Source organism: Dryobates pubescens, chromosome 23 (assembly GCF_014839835.1).
Source record: "Dryobates pubescens isolate bDryPub1 chromosome 23, bDryPub1.pri, whole genome shotgun sequence".
Taxonomy (NCBI): domain Eukaryota; kingdom Metazoa; phylum Chordata; class Aves; order Piciformes; family Picidae; genus Dryobates; species Dryobates pubescens.
The window spans coordinates 1570017-1592778 of NC_071634.1; the positions used below are offsets into that span (position 1 = coordinate 1570017).

Below are 22762 nucleotides of genomic sequence, written 5' to 3' on the forward strand. Positions count from 1 at the left end.
GGCACCGCCACGGCACCGGCCCCGCACCGGCAGCCGCGCCCGGGGCACCGCCACGGCACCGGCCCCGCACCGGCAGCCGCGCCCGGGGCACCGCCACGGCACCGGCACCCGCGCCCGGGGCACCGTCACGGCACCGGCCCCGCACCGGCACCCGCGGCACCGCCACGGCACCGGCACCCGCGCCCGGGGCACCGCCACGGCACCGGCCCCGCACCGGCAGCCGCGCCCGGGGCACCGGCAGCACGGCACCGCTACCCGCGCCCGGGGCACCGGCAGCGGGGCACAGGCAGCCGCGCCCGGGCTCTGCCCAGCGCTGCGGGGCACCGCAGGCAGCTGCCGCGGCAGGCGAAGAGCTGCGGAGTTACAGCCCCGGAGCAACAAACAACAGAAAGGCACACAAACACCCCCACAAAAATCGATGTCAACAGAGATCACAAGGAGCCGAGGCAGGGAAGGCGGCAGGAGCCGAGGCAGGGAAGGCGGCAGGAGCCGAGGCAGGGAAGGCGGCAGGAGCCGAGGCAGGGAAGGCGGCAGGAGCCGAGGCAGGGAAGGCGGCAGGAGCCGAGGCAGGGAAGGCGGCAGGAGCCGAGGCAGGGAAGGCTGCAGGAGCTGTGCCATTCCTTTGCCATGCCCGGCACAGGAAGGACACAGCGAGACTGCTGCCCTGCAGGCGCAGCTGGGGAGCCAAGCAGGCCTGGAGCCACAGAATAGTTGGGGTGGAAGAGGCCTCTGAGATCACCCACTCCAACCAGCAAGCCGACACCACCACAGCCACAGACTGATTGAACACTTCCAGGGACGAGGACTCCACCTCCCCGGGCAGCCTGTTCCAAGCCCTGACCACCAGCCCAGGCTGCTCAAGGCCTCGCCCAAGCTGGCCTTGGCCATCTGCAGGGAGGAGGCATCCACAGGCCAGGGCAACTTGTGCCAGAGTCTCACCACCCTCAGCTTTCTCCAGTCTGAAGCCATTCCCCTCCATCCTATCACTCCCAGCCCTCCCCAGCTCTCCTGCAGCCCCTTCAGGTACTGCAAGGCAGCTCTGAGGGCTCCCTGGAGCCTTCTCTTCTCCAGGCTGAACAGCCCCAACTCTCCCAGCCTGGCCCCACAGCAGAGGTTCTGCAGCCCTCTGATCATCTTGGTGGCCTCCTCTGGACCCTCTCCAACAGATCCATGTCCTGCTTGTGCTGGGTGCCCAGCACCCCAGGTGGGGTTTCATGAGAGCAGAGGGGCAGAATCCCCTCCCTGTGCTGCTGCCCACAGCTTTGGATGCAGCCCAGGATGCAGTTTGCTTCTGTCCTGCCAGTGACCATTGCTGGCTCAGGTTGAGCTTCTCACCCAGCACCCCCAAGTCCTTCTCCTCCAGGCTGCCCATTCCCTACCAGCCTGGATTTGTGCTTGGCATTGCCCTGCCCCAGCTGCAGGACCTTGCCCTTGGCCTTGCTGAACCTCCTGAGGTTGGCTTGGGCTCAGCCCTGCAGCCTGCCCAGGTCCCTGTGGATGGATCCCTCCCCCCCAGCCTCTTGTGTTCAATCTCCTGCCCTTGGCCTCTGCCCATCTGTCCAGCCTGGCAAGGTCTCTCTGCAGAGCTCTCCTACCCTCTAACAGCTCAACTCCTGCCCCCAGCTTGCTGTCATCTGCAAATTTACTGATGATGGACTCAATGCCCTCATCCAGATCATCAATAAAGATGTTAAAGAGTATAGGGCCCAGCACTGATCCCTGGGGCACACCACTGGTGCCTGGCTGCCAGCTGGCTGTGGCACCATTCACCACCACTCTCTGGGCTCAGCCTCCAGCCAGCTCCTAACCCAGCTCAGAGAGCTGCTGTCCCAGCCAGGGGCTGACAGCTTGGCCAGGAGTTTGCTGTGGGGGATGCTGCAGTCCAGGCAGACTCCATCCACAGCCTGCCCCACATCCACCAGGCAGTCACCTGGGCATGGAAGGAGATCAGGTTGGTCAGGCAGGATCTGCCCTTCCTGAATCCCTGCTGGCTGGGCCTGAGCCCTTGGCCACCCTGTAAGTGCTGTGTGACTGCACTCAGGATGACTGTTCCATAACCTTGCCTGGCACTGAGGTCAGGCTGACAGGCCTGGAGTTCCCTGGCTCAGCCAACCTGCCCTGCTTGTGGATGGGTACCAAGCTGGCAGCTTCCAGTCCCGTGGGACCTCTCCAGTGAGCCAGGACTGGTGACAAATGATGGAGAGTGGCTTGGAGCTCATCTGCCAGCTCTCTGCCACCAGCAGGCACAGCCTGCAGAAGGCTGCTTCTCAGGGACAGTGGAGGCTCAGCAGATGAATTCAGCCAACACTTCGAAAGCCACAGCTGGCAGCTTCACTCTGCAGGGCAGGAGCAGGAGTCTGCATGAGCAAACCTGGGCCAGCAGTCAGTGTGTGCCCACACTGCAAGCAGAACCCATGCAGTGGTGCAGCTACCCTGCTAGAACTGCCTCCAGATGCTCAGCACAGCACAAGGGCTTGGGATGCCCCTGGGTCAGGCTGCTCTGGAAGTGATTCCTCAGTTGCCCTTTGTTGATATGCACACAAGGAAAGGCTGAGAGCCCTGGGCATGCTCAGTCTGCAGAAGAATGAGAGGGAACCTCATCAGTGTCTACAGATATCTGAGGGGTGGGGGTCAGGAGGAAGGGGCCAGGCTCTGCTTGGTGGTGCCCAGGGACAGGACAAGGACCAACAGGGACAAGCTGGAAGCCAGGAGGTTCCACCTCAACAGGAGGAGAAACTTCTCTGGTGTGAGGCTGCTGGAGGCCTGGAGCAGGCTGCCCAGAGAGGTTGTGGAGTCTCCTGCTCTGGAGCCTTTCCAGCCCCACCTGGATGTGTTCTGTGTGCCCTGCCCTGGGTGCCCTGCTCTGGCAGGGGTTGGGCTGGGTGAGCTCTGGAGCTCCCTTCCAGCCCCTACCATTCTATGATGCATCTGACAGATGCTCTGGCTCAGGACCTCCTGCCCCTCTAAGGGGTTAGAGCTCCCCTTCACCCTGGATTTCAGGATGTTGAATCATCTGTTTCCCCTTCAGCCCCCTGCAGGATCCCTGCAGCAGAGGCTCCTACAAGCCACACTGCTCCCAACAGGAGCACACAGGGAGAGCTTTTTCTTCAACCCTTCTGCAAGGCCCCCAGCATCAGCACTACTCAAGAAGGGAACAAAGCCCCAGAGGCACAGGTATCACCTTCTGCTGAGTGAAGCTGTCCCACTGCCTGCAGCCCTGCTGACAGAGCACTCTTCAGAGCTCCCAGTGCTGTCCCAGCAGGCAAGGAAGAAGAAAAGGGACTGCAAAGGGGAGCCCACAGCTGACATCAGCACCATGCCCTCTGAGGTCTGCCCAAGGGCAGTGAGGCAGCTGCAGCAGGAAGCACCAAAGGCCCAGGTGCAGGACTTTCCCTGTGCCTCCCTCCTCTCTGCTCACCAAGGGCAGCCCTGCTCCTGTCAGCCTCCTGCCCCCCAGGGCACAAGCACAGCCTGTCTGCAAGGCCAGGGCCCTGGGAAAGGCTGCCCTTGGCCACCTCACCAGCCAGCACAGCAGCACTGCATGCAGCACCTCCTGCAGCAGGAGCATGCTGCCTCCCTCCCCTGCAGAGCCAAGAGCCAGCCCGTGCCAGGGGCACAGCAGGGCACTGCTGCCACCTGGGCAGGCTGTGCCACACCAAAGGGCTCAGCACAGCACAGCCACCCAGGGGCTGCCCACACCTCAGCAGCAGTTTTACCAGCAGGCTGCACAGCTCACCCAGCAACACTTCACAGCAGCACTCAGGTGGCCAATGCTGGCCCCCTCCTGCTGCCTGCAGCAAGATCCTTACCATAGAACCACAGAACCTAAGGGCTTGGAAGGGAGCTCCAAAGCTCACCCAGCCCAGCCCCTGCCAGAGCAGGGCACCCAGGGCAGGGCACACAGAACACATCCAGGGGGGCTGGAAAGGCTCCAGAGCAGGAGACTCCACAACCTCTCTGGGCAGCCTGCTCCAGGCTCCAGCAGCCTCACACCAGAGAAGTTTCTCCTCCTGTTGAGGTGGAACCTCCTGGCTTCCAGCTTGTCCCTGTTGGTCCTTGTCCTGTCCCTGGGCACCACCAGCCAGAGCCTGGCCCCTTCCTCCTGACCCCCAGCCCTCAGCTAGTGACAGACATTGATCAGATCCCTCTCAGCCTTCTCCTCTCCACACTACTCAGCCCCAGGGCTCTCAGCCTCTCTTCACAGCAGAGCTCTTCCACTCCCTTCAGCATCCTCACAGCCTCCCCTGCACTCTCTCCAGCATTGCAGCTGTGGTCTCAGCAGGGCAGAGCAGAGGGGCAGCAGAACCTCCCCAGCCCTGCTGGCCACACTTCTCTTGCTGCCCCCCAGGATGCCTTTGGCTCTCTTGGCCCCAAGGGCTCCTTGCTGTCCCATGCAGAGCTTGCTGCCCACCAGCACCCCAAGGTCTTTCTCCCTGGAGCTGCTCCCCAGCAGCTCCCCCCTGCTCTGCCCTGGTGCCTGCTGTGGCTCCTGCCCAGCTGCAGGACTCTGCCCTTGTCCTTACTGAACCTCAGGAGGTTACTCTCTGCCCAGCTCTCAGCCTGCCCAGGTCTCCCTGGCTGGCAGCACAGCCTGAGGGGGTCTCAGCCACCCCTCCCAGCCTGGTGTCCTCAGCACACTGGTTGAGGCTCCACTCTGTGCCCCCATCCAGGTCATGGATGAAGAGACTGAACAAGCCTGGACCCAGCACTGACCCCTGGGGACCACCACTGGCCACAGGCCTCCATCTGGGCTCTGCACCACTGATCACCACCCTCTGGGCTGTGCTCAGCCAGGTCTCAACTCACCTCAGTGTCTACTCCTCTAAGCCACACTTCTGAGCTACAGGGATGCTGTGGGAGACAGTGTCCCAGGCCTTGCTGAAGTCCCTACTCCCCCTGGGCCTGCCCAGTCAGCCCACTGCAGGTTACCAGAGCAGTCAGACACAATGTGCAGATCCACTGCTGCTCTGCTCACCTTCTGACAGCTTCTGCCCATTCCAGCCTTCCCTCTCCTTCCACCACCCCAATGCCCCACCAACCAGTTCCATGTCTCACAGGGCAGAGGAGACTGAGCCCAGCCATGAGCAGCACTGCCCTGGCTCTGCCCCTGCTGGAGGAGCAGTGCAGGAAGTGCTACTGGCACCTTGTGCTGGGCTGAGGGCTGGAGAGCTGCTCTGCCAACTCCTTGCTCTCTCCTCAGAGCAAGCCTGCAGGATCCTGCTGGAGCTGCTGTCTGCCAGGAGCCTGCACTTCAGATCTGAGCATCAGCTCCGGGGAAGCTCCCAGGCTCTGCCACTGCAGGCTGCAACAGCTGACAGCAGCAGAGGGGCTGCAGAGTTGTGCTCTCCAGCATCAAAGGCACAGACTGCTCTGGGCTGGGAGGGAGCTTGGCCAAGTCCTACAGGCAGCAGGGACACCTCCAGACAGAGCAGGCTGCCCAGGGACACAGCCAGGCTGAGCTTCAATGTCCCCAGGGACAGAGCCTCAACCCCATCCCTGGGCAGCCTGTGCCAGTGTCTCCCCAGCCTCCCTGTGCAGAGCTTCCTCCTCAGGTCCAACCTAACTCTGCCCTGCTCCAGGTTCAAACCACTGCCCCTGGGCCTATCCCCACAGCCCCTTCTGAGCAGTCCCTCCCCAGCCTGCCTGCAGCTCCCCTGCAGATATTGAACTGCAGCTCTGAGGTCTCCCTGGAGCCTTCTCTTCTCCAGGCTGCACAGCCCCAGCTCTCCCAGCCTGGCCCCACAGCAGAGGTTCTCCAGGCCTCTGATCTCTTTGTGGCCTCTCCATCAATTCCATGTCCTTCTTGTGCTGGGGGCCACAGGACCTTGTTAGGCTTGAGTGTTGATTCCTCCTCTGTCTCCTGTCCTCCCTTGAGCAGCTGAGCAGGGCAGGAGAGAGCTGCAGCATGGTAACTGCACTGCCCCAGCTTCAGCAGAGGCCAGGCCCCAATCCTGCTTGCTGAGCACCCCAGGCCCCTTGCTCTGAAGGCTGGCAGAGCTGGCACCACTGCTCCTTTAATCACACTCAACCAAGACTTGGGGCTCTGAGCACAGAGCTGCCAGGCTGCTCTGCTGCCATGGCAACAGACTCTTAAAAACTCTGCTCTTTAATAACCATCATCAGCCAAAAACATGCAGGGTGCTGGAGGAGAGACTTCATTGTGACAGGCTCCCAGCCCCCTCCTGAAGTTTGGCTGAGAAGCAAAGGCTGCAGCAGTGTGCTGGAGCATGGGTGCAGGCCACAGCTGCTGCTGCTCCTCAGCAGCCCTCAGCTGCTTCAAACTACCCCCCAGGAGAAACTGAGACACCCCCAGCCTTGAGCCCTGCAGGGACAGGGGAGCTCAGCAGCCAGCACAGCAAGGGTGGCACTGGGCCAGTGCTGGGATGCTGAAGCCCTGGGTGGTGGTAGGCCAGGGGCTGGTGGCTGTCAACTGGAAGATGCTAGAGGCACCCATGAGAACTTCCCCAGGAGGGTGGGGAGCCACTGGAACAGGCTGTCCAGAGAAGCTGTGAGGGTTCCAAGCCTGGAGGTATCCAAAGCCAGGCTGAATGGGGCCTGGAGCAACCTGGGCTGGTGGGAGATGCCCCTGCCCCCAGCAGGGAGTTGGAACTGGAGGAGCTTTAAGGTCTCTTCCAACCCAAAGCATTCTACCAACCCATGCTGTGAACTCCACCACCACCTCAGGGGCTCACACAGCTCTATGGGCTGGGAAAGCTCTCTGAGCTCACCCAGTCCCACAGCCACCCAGCCCCACCATGGCCCCAGCTGCCCTGGCCACAGGCTTCTGGAGCCTCTCCAGCCATGGGGACTCCACCACCTCCCTGGGCAGCCTCTGCCAGGCCCTGACCACTCCTGCAGCAAAGAAACTTTTCCTCATCTCCAACCTCAGCCTCCCCTGGGGCAGCTTCAGGCCATTTCCTCACCTCCCATCACTTGTTACTTGCAAGAAGATCTCAACCCCCAGCTCCCTGCAGCCTCCTCTCAGGGAGCTGCAGAGAGCAAGGAGGTCTCCCTCAGCCTCCTCCTCTCCCCACTCAACACCCCCATATCCCTCAGCTGCTCCTCCCCAGCCCTCTTCTCCAGACCCTTCTCCATCCCTAACCCCTCACTGCTCCTTTGCAGACTCCTGGGCTCCTAAAGCCCTAGCTGGGAGCTGAGCTAAGTGCTTCCCTTCAGAGATGGAGAGGAGGGGCAACAGCAGAGCCCCAGCTTGCTTTGGGGGCCCAGGGTTCCAGGTGATCTTTGCCAGAGCTGACCTGTTGCTGCCTGGCACAGGAGGGGTGTGCAGATCAGGAGACAGAGGCTGTGTGCCTTGGGGAATTAAGTCACAAAGGCACAAAGATAACCAAGGAGAAGAGAAGGCAGCAAGGGCAGAGGAGTGCAGGGAACAGGCAGGGAGTGATGAAGAGGTACTGCCTGGGCAGGGCAACTGGAAATGAGCTGTCAGGAAGCTGCTAAACTGCCCCCAGTGCTCCACTCCCTGCAGAAGGGGAGGCTGAGGAGACCTCCCTGCTCTCTGCAGCTCCCTGAGAGGAGGCTGCAGGGAGCTGGGGTTGGGCTCTGCTCCCCAGGCTCAGGTGACAGAGGGAGAGGCAATGGCCTGCAGTGGTGCCAGGGGAGGGTCAGTGTGGGTATAAGGAGAAATCTCTTCACTGAAAGGACTCTCAAACAGGGGCAGAGGCTGCCCAGGGAGGTGGTGGAGTCCCCATGGCTGGAGGTGTTCCAGGCCCCTGTGACCATGGCACTTGGGGCCATGGGGGGGTTGGGTTGCTGTGGGACTGGGTGAGCTGAGAGGCCTTTTCCAGCCCAAACCATGCTGATTGCCAGCTGCCTGCCTGAAAGAGGCACCTCCCTCCCTCTGCAAGGGGAGATGTAAGCTGCAGGGCACTGCCCCTGCTGTGGGCAGCCCAGGCAGCCATGCCCTGTGCTGCAGCAGGCCCTTGGCTGGGCATCAGGAGTGTGAGCCACCCATGACCTGCCAACAGCAGAGCTGAGCACCAGCCAGCACAACACATGCAATGGACCAGAAGTAATTGAATCACAAGCTGCTATAGAGAACTAAACCAGAGAGGCAGCCCAGAGAAAGCCACCTGATGGCAGATGACCTTCCCAAGCTCTGCAGCACTGCATCCTGACCCTGCCTGGGAGGCTGGCAGATGAAAGCTGCTGACAAACATCAGCCTCCAGGGACTGAGGAACTGTCCTGGCTTGGGTCAGGGCAGAGCAGCACTTGGGAGGACTGGGGCTGAGAGCTCTGCTACCACACATGTGATGAAGCACAGACCCAGGCTGGGTGAGGAGTGGCTCCAGAGCAGCCCTGAAAAGAAGGCCTTGGGGGGGTCAGGTGGTGACAAACTCCCCAGGAGCCAGCACTGGGCCCTGGCAGCCCAGAGCCAGCTGAGTGCTGAGCTGCAGCCAGAGCAGGGAGAGCAGCAGCACAGGGAGGGGATTCTGCCCCTCTGCTCTGCTCTGCTCAGCCCCCACCTGCAGCACTGCCTCCAGCTCTGGGGCCCCCAGCACAAGAAGGACCTGGAGCTGCTGGAGAGGCTCCAGAGGAGGCCACCAAGATGATCAGAGGCTGCAGAACCTCCCCTGTGGGGCCAGGCTGGGAGAGTTGGGGCTGTGCAGCCTGGAGAAGAGAAGGCTCCAGGGAGACCTCAGAGCAGCTTCCAGTACCTGAAGGGCTCCAGGAGAGCTGGGGAGGGACTTGTGACAAGGGCTGGGAGTGACAGGAGGAGGAACAATGGCTCTGAGCTGGGAGAGGAGAGATGGAGCCTGGAGATGAGGAAGAAGTTCTTGGCAGTGAGGGTGGTGAGACTCTGGCACAGGCTGCCCAGGGAGGCTGTGGCTGTCCCCTCCCTGGAGGTGTTCAGGGCCAGGCTGGATGAGGCCCTGAGCAGCCTGTGCTGGTGGGAGGTGTCCCTGCCCATGGCAGAGGGATTGGCACTAAAGGATTTTGAAGGTCCCTTCCAACATAATCCATCCAGTGAAGCTCTGAAGTTCTTCCTCTAGCTCTCCATGCATCTCCTAACAGCAGCTGGCATCACCCAGCACCTCTGCAGCAGCAGCAGTCCCTGCAGCAGAGCTCTGGCAGTGCTCCCCACAGGCAGGGGCAGCAGAAAGCCACCAGCTGCCCTCCTGGAGGCCTTCTCTGCTGTAACTGCAGAGCCCCAGGCACTGCTTGGAAGCTGTGCAGCAAGGCCATGGGTCTGAGTGCTCTCCCTGCTTGTCACCTTGACAGGGAGCAGGATGCTCAGCTCCACCACCCCCCCTGCATTGCCCTCCCCACAGGCTCAACACCTCCCAGGAAGCAGCTTGCTGCACTTCCTAGGAAAGTACAGCTGCTGGCTGCCCAAACACCTAACCCAAGCAGTCTGTCATGGAACCATGGGAGGGCTTGGGCTGGAAAAGCTCTCTGCCCTTAGTGAGGGCCACTGGATTTCCCCCTGCCCAGGTGTCCCAGGATGGCAGCACAGCCCCAGGGCTGTCAGCCACCCCTCCCAGCTTAGCATCATCACTGCACCTCCAGAGGGTCCTCTCTGGCCTCTCATCCAGTGAAGAGACTGACCAAAAGTGGAGCCAGCCCTGAAGAATACAGCCCCAGGGCCATGAGAGAGCTGGAGAGCCTCTGGAGGGCTAAGGATGGGGCCAGATGGTGGGACACAAGCCAGCCCAGTGGCTTCACCTCCCCAGGCTGCAGTTCCCCATGGCTGGGGACATGGCAGCTGTCCCCTGAGCCCTCACCTCTCCAGAGAGGCACAGAGATGCTTCCTGAGGGGTCACTCTCACCCCAGAGCCCAAGCCAGGGCACTGTCACCTACACCCTGCTGCAGCCTCTGCCCACTGCTCTGATCCTACAACTGCTCCCACACCTGCAGGCCTGGCCTCAGCTTTGGGCTCCTCACTCCCAGCAGGACACTGAGGAGCTGGAGCAGGGCCAGAGGAGGGCAACAAAGGCTCTGGAGAAGAGGGCTGGGGAGGAGCAGCTGAGGGAGCTGGGGGGGTTGGGTGTGAAGCAGAGGAGGCTGAGGGAGACCTCCTTGCTCTCTGCAGCTCCCTGAGAGGAGGCTGGAGCCAGGGGGGTTGGGCTCTGCTCCTGGGACAAGAGGAAATGTCCTCAAGTTGCCCCAGGGGAGGTTCAGGTTGGACATTAGAAGAAACTCCTTGACTGAAAGGCTTCTCCAAGCCTGGCCCAGGCTGCCCAGGCTGGTGGCTGAATGCCCATCCCTGGGGGTGTCTGAGAGGCAGAGCTGTGGTGCTGAGGGCCATGGCTCAGCCCCAGCCTGGGCAGAGGCAGAGCCTGGTTGTGCTGGCTGCTCTGGGAGGGCTTTGCCAGCCCAAACCATTCTGTCACCTTACCACAGGAGCTGCCCTGCAGCATTCCCACAGTGCAAGGAGAAATCACAGCCCCAAGGCCTGTCCCAGCTGCTCCTCTCACCTCACCACCATCACCTATGCCACCTTCCCACCCTCTCCTCAAACATCACCTACCAGCTTTTCCACAAGAGTATCTCTGCCACTTCCCTCTCCCACAGCAGGCTTTGCTCTGCCTCCATCCTGTCTCCAGCCTCCCCTGTCCCAGGATCTTTGCTCTGAGGCTGCTGGAACACTGCAGCAGGCTGCCCAGGGAGGTGGTTGAGGCTCCAGCCCTGGAGCTATTCCAGGTGAGGCTGGACAGGGCTCTGGGCAACCTGTTCTAGTGGAGGATGTCCCTGCTGGGTGCAGGGGGCTGGACTGGATGAGCTCTGGAGCTCCCTTCCAGCCTAGACTCTGTGATCAGCCACAGGGGCAAGGTCACAGCTTCCTGGAACAGATCCCCATGGAAGCAGGAGACAGAAGCCCATGAAGCAGTTCAGCACAGAGCTGTGCAGGTAAGAGGAGCAGCCACCCTGCTTAGGCACTGAGAGCAGCCTCAGCACTGTGCTGGCAGCCACCCTCCCTGCCTGACAGACACCTCTCTATTGTCACTCTCATTAAGCATCATTAAGGAGCTGACTCTTCCCTGAGTCTGCTCCTCTGAGCACTCCCCACAAGAGTCAGCTGCATCAAAAGGAAGCTCCTCCTTAGGTGTGCTGAGACCTCACCTGCAGGGCTGGGGCCAGCCCTGGAGCCCTCAACACAAGGACCTGGACCTGATGGAGCAGCTCCAGAGGCGGCCATGGAAATGCTCAGGGGCTTGGAGCAGCTCTGCTCTGGGGACAGGCTGAGGGAGCTGGGGGTGTTCAGCCTGGAGAAGAGAAGGCTCCAGGGAGACCTAACAGCAGCCTGCCAGGACCTGAAGGGGCTGCAAGAAGGCTGCAGAGAGACTGTTCCCAAAGGCCTGCAGGGACAGCACCAGGGGCAATGGCTTCAAACCAGAGCAGAGCAGATTGAGATTGGATGTGAGGAACAAGCTCTGCCCCAGGAGGCTGCTGGAACACTGCAGCAGGTTGCCCAGGGAGGTGGTTGAGGCTCCATCCCTGGAGCTATTCCAGGTGAGGCTGGACAGGGCTGTGGGCAGCCTGCTCCAGTGGAGGATGTCCCTGCTGAGTGCAGGGGGTTGGGCTGCAGGAGCTCTGGAGCTGCCTTCCAGCCCAGCCCCTCCTGTGCTTGTATGAAGGCTGAGACTCAGTAGCTTCAGCCCCAGCCCAGGCAGCAAGCTTCATGTGCAAGGAGCAGGGAGCTGCAAGCAGAAGGCTTTTCCTCTTCCCAGGGCAGAGCAAAGGAAACTTCTGAAACTCTTCTGCAGAAGCCTGAAGTGCAGCTGCCACCTTCCCAGCACTGCCAGCCTGCCCTGGATGGTTCCTGCTGCAGCCTGGGGCCAGGGCAGGAAGGCTCCCATTGTAGTTCCCCAGACACTCCACGAGCAGCTCCTCCCTCCTCATTGATCTGTGCACATGACAAATGATGAACATCTCACTTGTCAGCATCTTAGAGCAGCACTTTGGAGAGCTGAAGTGTTTGACAGAGCTGCTGGAACAGTTGAAACCTCCCTGCCTCACTCTGCTAATTAACACATGAGCTCCAGAGAGCAGAGCTGACAGCTGACAGCCTGCACAGGCAGCAGCTCTGCTCCGCTCCCAGGGCTGGGAGAGCTGAGCTCTGCTCTGCAAAGGCACCAGGAAACTCAGCTCAGGCTTCCAGAGCAGGGCCAGTTCCCTGCACTCTCTCCCAGGACAGCTAAACACCCACCCAGGGGAGCAACTACAAGCCAGCAGCAGCCTTTCCTCCCCTCTGGAAGGACACAACCCTTCGATGCTGCCAGGGGAGCACAGGGAGCTCCTCACCTGCCTCTTGCTGGAGGGAGGCTACCAGCTGACATCAGACTGCTGGAGGCTGGAGAGACACAGAGCCACACACTGCTCTGGCTTGGGAAGGGCCTTCCACAGCACCCAGCTCCAAGCCCTGCCAGGGGCAGGGACACCTCTCACCAGCACAGGCTGCTCAGGGCCTCATCCAGCCTGGCCCTGAACACCCCCAGGCAGGAGGCAGCCACAGCCTCCCTGGGCAGCCTGTGCCAGAGTCTCACCAGCCTCAGTGCCAACAATTTCTTCCTCCTCTCCAGTCTCAATCTGCCCTCCTCAAGCTTCAATCCATTGTTCCTCATCCTGGCACTCCCAACCCTTGTCACAAGTCCCTCCCCAGCTCTCCTGGAGCCCTTCAGGCCCTGGAAGGCTGCTCTGAGATCTCCCTGAAGCCTTCTCCAGGCTGAACAGCCCCAACTCTCCCAGCCTGGCCCCACAGGGGAGGTTCTGCAGCCTCTGCTCACCTTGGTGGCCACCTCTGGAGCCTCTCCAGCAGCTCCAGGTCCTTCTTGTGCTGGGGCCCAGAGCTGGAGGCAGTGCTGCAGGTGGGGGCTGAGCAGGGCAGAGCAGAGGGGCAGAATCCCCTCCCTGTGCTGCTCTCTCCCTGCTCTGGCTGCAGCTCAGCACTCAGCTGGCTCTGGGCTGCCAGGGCCCAGTGCTGGCTCCTGGGGAGTTTGTCACCACCTGACCCCCCCAAGGCCTTCTCCTGCAGCCTGCTCTGGAGCCACTTCTCACCCAGCCTGGAATTGTGCTGGGGATTGCCCTGAGCCAGCTGCAGGACCTGGCCCTTGGCCTTGTACTTCATGAGGTTGGCTTGGGCTCAGCTCTGCAGCCTGCCCAGGTCCCTCTGGATGAATCCCTTCCCTCCATGCTGAAGAGGAAGAGAAAGCCTCCCTGGCTTAGTTTGTGAGAGCAAAGCTTCCCATGTCCCATGCCCAAAGCAGAGGAGATGCTCAGAGTGGGGAGATGCCAGGCTGAGACCTCAATGAATTTGACACTTTGACCCAAACCAGACTTGCCCCAAAACTGTAATGAGGCCAACTGCTGAGTGCAGCAGTGTCTGAACTCACTGCAGGGAGTCTGCCAGCTGACAATGACAGCAGATGAAACACTGAAGTGATGAAAGCCAGGCTCTGAATGTTGAAGTGAAGCTTATTTGGAGCACTCAGCACTTGTGCTGCCTGCCCAACCCTGCCAGCTCTCAGCAGCATTTGTCCCCATGGCAGGCAGGCTGGGAAGGCCTCTGCTCCTCACACTCCATGGCCTCTGGCAGGCTGCAGGGAAGTTTGACTTCCCAAATTAGCCCTCTCCTGGGGCCTCTGAACTGCCAAAATCCACCAGCCTCTTTGGCCACAGCTGTAGAAAGCATTTGAGAGCCCACCTGAAGGCTTCCCCTCTGCATGACAAACACTTCAGAATGCACAGGGATCCCAGGAGTTCCACAAGTCACTGGCTGCAGCCTCCAAAGGGAAGGGAGTGTGGTGTGGGGAAGGCTACAGTCTGTGCTGGCTGAGCACCAGCCTTGGCTTCTGCAGTCACAGCACACTGGCAAATGCTCAGACCCTGGGCAGAGCAGCTGAGTGACAGCACCCAGCTGTGCAGACCCACTCCTGCCCTGCTCAGTCTCTGCATTCTCAGCACTTGGAAGCCCTGGGCTCAGGGCATCAGCAGTAGGGAGAATGGAGTTTAGACCTGCACAGAATTCAGATCTGTGTCTGGCAGCCAGGGGTTCTGCTTGCAGTGAGCTCATCAGACTCAGAGAGTGCACTGGGCTGGGAGGGAGCCTCCAAGGGCAGCTTGGCCAAGCCCTGCAGGCAGCAGGGACACCTCCAGCTCCAGCAGTCTGCCCAGGGACACAGCCAGGCTGAGCTTCAGTGTCTCCAGGGATAGAGCCTCAACCCCATCCCTGGGCAGCCTGTGCCAGTGTCTCCCCAGCCTCCCTGTGCAGAGCTTCCTCCTCATGTCCAACCTAACTCTGCCCTGCTCCAGGTTCAAACCACTGCCCCTGGGCCTATCCCCACAGCCCCTTCTGAGCAGTCCCTCCCCAGCCTGCCTGCAGCTCCCCTGCAGATATTGAACTGCAGCTCTGAGGTCTCCCTGGAGCCTTCTCTTCCCCAGGCTGCACAGCCCCAGCTCTCCCAGCCTGGCCCCACAGCAGAGGTTCTCCAGCCTCTGATCATCTTTGTGGCCTCCTCTGGACCTTCTCCAGCAGCTCCAGGTCCCTCTTGTGCTGGGGGCTCCAGAGCTGGACACAGAAGCCCAGGTGGTGTCTCAGAGAGCAGAGTGGCAGAATCACCTCCCTGAACCTGCTGGCCAGGCTGCTCTTGACCAGCAGCTCCCTACAGGTGCCACAGCACCACTGTAAGTGCCTAGCACTGAACCCATCTGTGAAGGAGCACAGCTTGCAGCTGCCACCTGCCTCTGCACAGAGCTCTGCACTGAGACCTGGGGGTTCAGTTCCACTCCAGAACATGTTTCAGGAAAAGCTCTTCTGGTAGTGCTTTTACTGAGGAAATGAAACAGGTCTGGAAAGGCAAAAGCCATGCATAAGCAACTCATTCTCAGACCTGAAGCACCATGAGTGGACCATGAGTGGACCATGAGTTACCACTCTCACTCCTTCTGCAGTCTGGTGGAGGGAGTCCCTTGGGGGGCAGTCCTGAGGGGCCAAGGAGGCCAGGTGAGGCTCTGGTGAGAGAGGATTCTGCCCCTGGACCCTGCTCTGCTCAGACCTCACCTCCAATCCTGCCTCCAGCTCTGCTGTCCCCAGCAGAAGGAGGACACAGAGCTGTGGAGTGATTCCAGAGCAGGCCACAAAGAGGATGCAAGGGCCTGGAGCAGCTCTGCTGTGAGCACAGGCTGAGGGAGCTGGGGGTGCTCAGGGGACCTTAGAGCTGCCTTCCAACACCTGAAGGGATCCGAGAGAGATCTGGAGAGGGTGAAAGCCTGGCACAGGCTGCCCAGGGAGGAGTTGAATCCCCACCCCTGGGGGAATCTCTGAGGCAGAGCTGTGGTACTGAGGGCCATGGCTCAGCCCCAGCCTGGGCAGGGTTAGAGAATGCTTGAATCTGATCCCAAGGGTCTTTCCCAAGGGGAGGGACTCTGTGGCTCTTTGTCACCCCCATGAAGTGTCCTAGTTGGAGCCCTTGGGCAGCAATGATTTCTGGGTGCCACCTCTTCAGTGCAGGGAATAATCCCCAAGCCCTTCCTTCCAGACTCAGGGGACCTGAAGTGCTGTGCCCAGAGCACCCAGCAAGGCACCAAGCTCTTCAGGTGGTCTCTCAGCTCACTGAGCAGTGAGGCAAGCCCCCAGTGCTCCAGGGTGACCTTCAGCACTCTGCTCCTTGTGTTTCCTGTCAGCCTGCTTCCCCAGGAGACAACCCCCCCAGCCCTTGGTTCATTCATGAAGCCACAAGGACTTTGCTTTTCCTGAGGGGACAAAAGCACCCAGGCACAAAGGCAGCACCTGCCAAAGGCAAGGCAGATGATCCTTCCCTTGGCTGCAGATTACCAGGGACTTGCCTCCACTCAGCCACTGCAAACCATTCCCAAGCTCCCTTGCATCAGCTGCTTTGGTAGTTGTCACTTACCTCAGCCCCTGACAGGCTCAGTGGGTTCAGAATGGCAGCATGATGTAAGCACCCCAAAAAGGGGCTGCAGCACATGGGCTGCACTGTGCAACATTCCTCAGGGCAGGGATTGTCCCCCTGGGTGCTCAGCACTGGGGAGGCCACTTCTGCAGTGCTGCATTCAGTTCTGGGCACCTCAACACAGAGGGACACTGAGGGGCTGCAAGGGGGGCAGGGGAGGCCAACCAAGGGGCAGGGGAGGAGTCTGCTAAAGAGCAGCTGAGGGAACTGGGACACTGCTTAGTTTGAGCAAGAGGAGGCTGAGGGGAGACCTTACCACCCCTGAAAGGACAGCAGAGAGGTGGTGCTGCTCTCTTCTCACAAGGAATTAGTGATGGAACAAGGGGATGGCCTCAGGCTGTCCCAGGGGAGGGTTAGGCTGCAGGCTGGGCATTGGGGAAAGTTTTCAGTGCCAGAGTGGTCAGGGACTGGCAGAGGCTGCCCAGGGAGGTGGTGGAGTCCCCATGCCTGGAGGGGTTCAAGAAGCCTGTGGCCAGGGTTTGGTGGCCATGGTGGGGTGGGGGCAGTGGTTGGACTGGATGGTCTGAGAGGGCTTTTCCAGGCCAAACAATTCCATCACTCTACCCTGGTTTCTCAAGTCCTGGTTAGTGGTGACCCTGGCAGAGCAGGGCTAAAGGTTGGACCTGATGGTCTCAAGGCTCTGCTCCAGCCTCCATGGCTCCAGGATTCTGTGACAGGGAGGACACTGCAGTCACCTCATCACCTACAGGTCTGGGCTCCAAGCTTTAGGCAGGAAGGGGACTAAGCCTTACCTCTGGTTTACTGAGGCTGGATGAGACCAGAGAGCCTGAGCCCACGTCCAGGTCCCACTGCTTCCTGCCGCTGTTCTCGGGGTCCAGGGCAGCGATCCGGCCGTCCAGGGTGCTGATGATCACCAGGGCCCTGCAGGGGAGACTCTGTCAGAGCTGCAGCAGGGCCCTGCCTGCGGGCTCCACACTGCCCTCCAGGCTGAGAGCCACCGGGGGGCTGAGAGGAGGAGAGCTGCCGGCCTGCTCCCGGGGCAGGCCTGACCTGCAGCCCTGGCTGGCATCACCTGCTGAGGCACTGACACCCACAGCAGAGCTGGCCTCCTGCCAGGCCCCCCACACTCATCTTAAACACAGCCCTTCCAAATCACCCCAGCCTGGGGCTCCAGCTCCAGGGAGAAAGACCTTGGGGTGCTGGTGGGCAGCAAGTTCTGCATGGGACAGCAAGGAGCCCTTGGGGCCAAGAGAGCCAAAGGCATCGTGGGGGGCAGCAAGAAAAGTGAGGCCAGCAGGGCTGGGGAGGTTCTGCTGCCCCTCTGCTCTGCCCTGCTGAGACCACAGCTGCAATGCTGTGTCCAGTTTGGGGCTCCCCAGCTCCAGACAGACAGAGAGCTGCTGGAGAGAGTGCAGGGGAGGCTGTGAGGATGCTGAAGGGAGTGGAAGAGCTCTGCTGTGAAGAGAGGCTGAGAGCCCTGGGGCTGAGAAGTGTGGAGAGGAGAAGGCTGAGAGGGATCTGATCAATGTCTGTCAATAGCTGAGGGCTGGGGGTCAGGAGGGAGGGCACAGGGCCAGGCTCTGCTCACTGCGCCCTGGGATAGGCCAAGAGGCAATGGATGGAAACTGCAGCACAGGAGGTTCCAGCTCAGCATGAGGAGGAACTTCTGCACTGTGAGGGTCCCAGAGGCCTGGAGCAGGCTGCCCAGAGAGGTTGTGGAGTCTCCTTGTGTGGAGCCTTTGCAGCCCTGCCTGGATGTGTTCCTGGGTGACCTGTGCTAGGTTCTGTGCTCCTGCTCTGGCAGGGGCTTGGGCTGGCAGATCTCCAGAGCATCCTGTGAGCCTGCAGGGACAGGCCTGGCTTGCAGCAGGCTCCCACTCTGCTGGGGGAGTGCAGCTGGAGCACTTCACAGGCAGCCTGCACTGGGGCAGGCCTGCAGCCAGGGACCCAGCAGGACCTTTCCAGACACTGGACGGAGTGGGAAGCAGGAACTGTGCAAAGCAACCTGGCTGTGGGTGAGGGTGCAAGGGCAGGGGGTGGCAGTGAAGGCACAGGCTGTGGGTGTGACCTGGCTGTGTCAGACAAGGAAGGACACTGCAGCACTGTGGGGAACTGCAGCCAAAGGTCCCAAACTGCCAGTGCAGGGAGCTGGGGGCTGTGGAAAGGGGAGGGGAGGAGCTGCCATTTGCCTTTGAGGAGGGGCAAAGTGAAGTCATTGTCTTCAAACACATGCGCAAGGACAGGGGGGTCATTGTATCACCTCCAGCAAAGGCCAAGGGAAAGCCTGCAGCTTCACACAGAGCAGTGACCCAGACACCTGGGGGGACCTCAGACGCAGAGGGCTGAGCGGGGCAGCCCCAGAGGCAGAGGGCTGAGCGGGGCAGCCCCAGACGCAGAGGCCTGAGCGGGGCAGCCCCAGAGGCAGAGGCCTGAGCGGGGCAGCCCCAGACGCAGAGGCCTGAGCGGGGCAGCCCCAGAGGCAGAGGGCTGAGCGGGGCAGCCCCAGACGCAGAGGGCTGAGCGGGGCAGCCCCAGAGGCAGAGGCCTGAGCGGGGCAGCCCCAGAGGCAGAGGGCTGAGCGGGGCAGCCCCAGAGGCAGAGGGCTGAGCGGGGCAGCCCCAGAAGCAGAGGGCTGAGCGGGGCAGCCCCAGACGCAGAGGCCTGAGTGGGGCAGCCCCAGACGCAGAGGGCTGAGCGGGGCGGCCCCAGACGCAGAGGCCTGAGCGGGGCAGCCCCAGAGGCAGAGGGCTGAGCGGGGCAGCCCCAGACGCAGAGGGCTGAGCGGGGCAGCCCCAGAGGCAGAGGCCTGAGCGGGGCGGCCCCAGACGCAGAGGCCTGAGCGGGGCAGCCCCAGAGGCAGAGGGCTGAGCGGGGCAGCCCCAGACGCAGAGGCCTGAGCGGGGCAGCCCCAGAGGCAGAGGGCTGAGCGGGGCAGCCCCAGACGCAGAGGCCTGAGCGGGGCAGCCCCAGACGCAGAGGCCTGAGCGGGGCAGCCCCAGCCCCAGACGCAGAGGCCTGAGCGGGGCAGCCCCAGCCCCAGACGCAGAGGCCTGAGCGGGGCAGCCCCAGACGCAGAGGCCTGAGCGGGGCAGCCCCAGACGCAGAGGGCTGAGCGGGGCAGCCCCAGAGGCAGAGGCCTGAGCGGGGCAGCCCCAGAGGCAGAGGCCTGAGCGGGGCAGCCCCAGAGGCAGAGGCCTGAGCGGGGCAGCCCCAGTGGCAGAGGCCTGAGCGGGGCAGCCCCAGAGGCAGAGGGCTGAGCGGGGCAGCCCCAGAGGCAGAGGCCTGAGCGGGGCAGCCCCAGACGCAGAGGGCTGAGCGGGGCAGCCCCAGACGCAGAGGGCTGAGCGGGGCAGCCCCAGAGGCAGAGGGCTGAGTGGGGCAGCCCCAGAGGCAGAGGGCTGAGCGGGGCAGCCCCAGAGGCAGAGGCCTGAGCGGGGCAGCCCCAGAGGCAGAGGCCTGAGCGGGGCAGCCCCAGACGCAGAGGCCTGAGTGGGGCAGCCCCAGAGGCAGAGGGCTGAGCGGGGCAGCCCCAGAGGCAGAGGGCTGAGTGGGGCAGCCCCAGAGGCAGAGGGCTGAGTGGGGCAGCCCCAGAGGCAGAGGGCTGAGCGGGGCAGCCCCAGACGCAGAGGCCTGAGCGGGGCAGCCCCAGAGGCAGAGGCCTGAGCGGGGCAGCCCCAGACGCAGCGGCCTGAGCGGGGCAACCCCAGAGGCAGAGGCCTGAGCGGGGCAGCCCCAGACGCAGAGGGCTGAGCGGGGCAGCCCCAGACGCAGAGGGCTGAGCGGGGCAGCCCCAGACGCAGAGGGCTGAGCGGGGCAGCCCCAGACGCAGAGGCCTGAGTGGGGCAGCCCCAGAGGCAGAGGGCTGAGCAGGGCAGCCCCAGAGGCAGAGGGCTGAGCAGGGCAGCCCCAGACGCAGAGGCCTGAGCGGGGCAGCCCCAGAGGCAGAGGCCTGAGCGGGGCAGCCCCAGAGGCAGAGGCCTGAGCGGGGCAGGCTGAGCCTGGAGAGGAGGAAGAAATTCTTTAGACTGAGGGTGGTGCGACACTGGCACAGGCTGCCCAGGGAGGCTGTGTTCCGCCTGGAGAAGGCTCCAGGGAGACCTTAGAGCATCCTTCCAGTACCTGGAAGGTCCTTTCCAGCTAATGGGAGGTGGGAGATGTCCCTCTGCTCATGGCAGGGGGCTGGAGCTACATGATCTGGAAGGTCCTTTCCAACTGAAAGCATTCTGTGATTCTCTGCCTTTCCCAAGGGCCTGCAGTGACAGGACAAGGGCAGTGGACTGAATCTGGAAGCTGGCAGACTTAGACTGCAGATCAGGGAGAAATTCTTTAGAGTACCTTCTGTATTGAGTTTTTTTTAAACCCATAGCTTTAAAACAAAGAGAGAGACCTGGAGCTGCTGGAGCAGGTCCAGAGGAGGCCACCAGGATGATCAGAGGCTGCAGAACCTCCCCTATGGGGACAGGCTGAGAGAGTTGGGGCTGTTCAGCCTGGAGAAGAGAAGGCTGCAGGGAGACCTCAAGCAGCCTTCCAGTACCTGAAGGGCTCCAGGAAAGCTGGGGAGGGACTTTGGACAAGGGCTGGGAGTGCCAGGACAAGGAACAATGGCTTTGAGCTGGGAAAGGAGAGATGGAGACTGGAGATGAGGAAGAAGTTCTTGGCAGTGAGGGTGGTGAGACTCTGGCACAGGCTGCCCAGGAAGGCTGTGGCTGCCTCCTGCCTGGAGGTGTTGAAGGCCAGGCTGGATGGGGCCTGGAGCAGCCTGTGCTGGTGGGAGGTGTCCCTGCCCATGGCAGGGGGTTGGAGCAGGATGATGTTGAAGGTCCCTTCCAACCCAACCCATTCCATCAACCTGTGACCTGTCACCAGCTAGAAACTCCCACAACAGAGAGCTGCACAGAAGGCCATGTGGCAGCTGCCCCCCCTGAGGTGGCCAAGCAGCTCCTCTCCTCCAACAGCTCAAGGAAACTGTTAGGAAAATACCAACTGAGCAAATATTTGAGCAGCAGCCTCCAACAGCTTCTGCAAGCCGAGCAGACACAATTATTCCAGCTGTGCAGAAACCAAGAGCAGGTTAATGATCAACCAGGGGGCAGGAGACTGTTCTCAGGCATGGCAAACAAAGCTCACACACTGAACTGGGAGGCAGCATTGATCTGCTGGAGGGTAGGGAGGCTCTGCAGGGAGACCTGGCCAGGCTGGATGAGCCATGCCCAGTGGGATGAGGTTCAGAGCCAAGGGCTGGGTCCTGAACCTGGGTCACAAGCACCCCATGAAGGTTGCAGGTCTGGAGAAGAGTGGCTGGACACTACGCAGCAGAGAAGGCCCTGGGGGTGCTGGGTGCCAGCAGCTGGAGATGAGCCCAGGGGGTGCCCAGGGGGGCAAGGAGGCCACCAGCAGCCTGGGCTGGAGCAGCAGTGCTGTGGGCAGCAGCAGCAGGGCAGGGATTGTGCCCCTGGGCTCAGCACTGGGGAGGCCACAGCTTGAGGGCTGGGTTCAGCTTTGGGCTCCTCACTCCCAGAAGCACACTGAGGAGCTGGAGCAGGGCCAGAGAAGGGCACCAGAGCTGGGGAAGGGTCTGGAGAAGAGGGCTGGGGAGGAGCAGCTGAGGGAGCTGGGGGGGTTTGGTGTGGAGCAGAGGAGGCTGAGGGAGACCTCCTTGCTCTCTGCAGCTCCCTGAGAGGAGGCTGCAGCCAGGGGGGGTTGGGCTCTGCTCCCTAGTTTCAGGTGACAGAAGGAGAGGAACTGGCCTGGAATTGTGCCAGGGGAGGCTGAGGTTGGAGATGAAGAAAAATCTCTTTGCTGCAGGAGTGGTCAGGGCCTGGCAGAGGCTGCTGAGGGAGGTGGTGGAGTCCCCATGGCTGGGGGTGTTGCAGAACCCTGTGGCCATGGCAGGGTTGGGTGATGGTTGGACCCAGAAGCAGTTCTGTGATTGCCCCAGGGCTCTGGACACACAGGGCAGAAGCTGTTTGCTTTATGCTACAGATTTTTCTCTGAAGCCCTCTAGCACTGCATGGGAGCATGTCCCAGGTGGCTCCAGTGCAACGGTGTCTTGGTGCAGCTGACAAGTGGAGGATGAGCAAAGGCAGCAGGGTGGCTGAGAGAGAGGGACAGAGACAGCGAGTGCAGTGCAGAACCCTCCCCCAGAGCTGCCTGTGAGAGGCTCCCCTCCTGCCTGCCTTCTCCTCCAGCAGCAAATGTTTGATGCCTTTGTGCAGCTCTCCTCCACCTATTATCCGTCCCCAGCAGATGCAAACCTCAACCTTCCCCAAGAGCTGCCTCATCAGCTAGGCCTCAGCACCACCACCAGCAGCAGCTCTGGGATGTGTACCTGTGGTCACCCAGGTGGTGCTGTGCCCACACCTCAGCTGAGCAGGAGGGGGGAGGCTCAGAGCCTCAGATCCCAGCTGCTGAGGGAACCTTCCTGCCAGCAGCACACCCCTGCAGCAGCTCCAACTGCCCCCCCTGCAGCAGCTCCAACTGCCCCCCCTGCAGCAGCTCCAACTGCCCCCCCCTGCAGCAGCCCCAACTGCCCCCCCTGCAGCAGCCCCATCCGCCCCCCTGCAGCAGCTCCAACTGCCCCCCCCTGCAGCAGCTCCAACTGCCCCCCCTGCAGCAGCTCCAACTGCCCCCCCCTGCAGCAGCTCCAACTGCCCCCCCTGCAGCAGCTCCAACTGCCCCCCCTGCAGCAGCCCCCCCCCCTGCAGCAGCTCCAACTGCCCCCCCTGCAGCAGCCCCATCCACCCCCCTGCAGCAGCTCCAACTGCCCCCCCCTGCAGCAGCTCCAACTGCCCCCCCTGCAGCAGCTCCAACTGCCCCCCCCTGCAGCAGCTCCAACTGCCCCCCCCTGCAGCAGCTCCAACTGCCCCC

At 61.9% G+C, this 22762-nt stretch overlaps 1 protein-coding gene across 1 annotated transcript in view; it reads right to left on the bottom strand.

Annotated features, from left to right (window-relative positions):
- EIF2AK3 (eukaryotic translation initiation factor 2 alpha kinase 3) overlaps nt 1-22762 on the bottom strand; it is a 72441-nt gene that overhangs the window by 41593 nt on the left and 8086 nt on the right. Inside the window, exon 2 of the mRNA XM_054172214.1 lies at nt 16687-16816. Coding sequence (XP_054028189.1) covers nt 16687-16816 — 130 coding nt within the window. The remainder of the gene's footprint in view (nt 1-16686; nt 16817-22762) is intronic.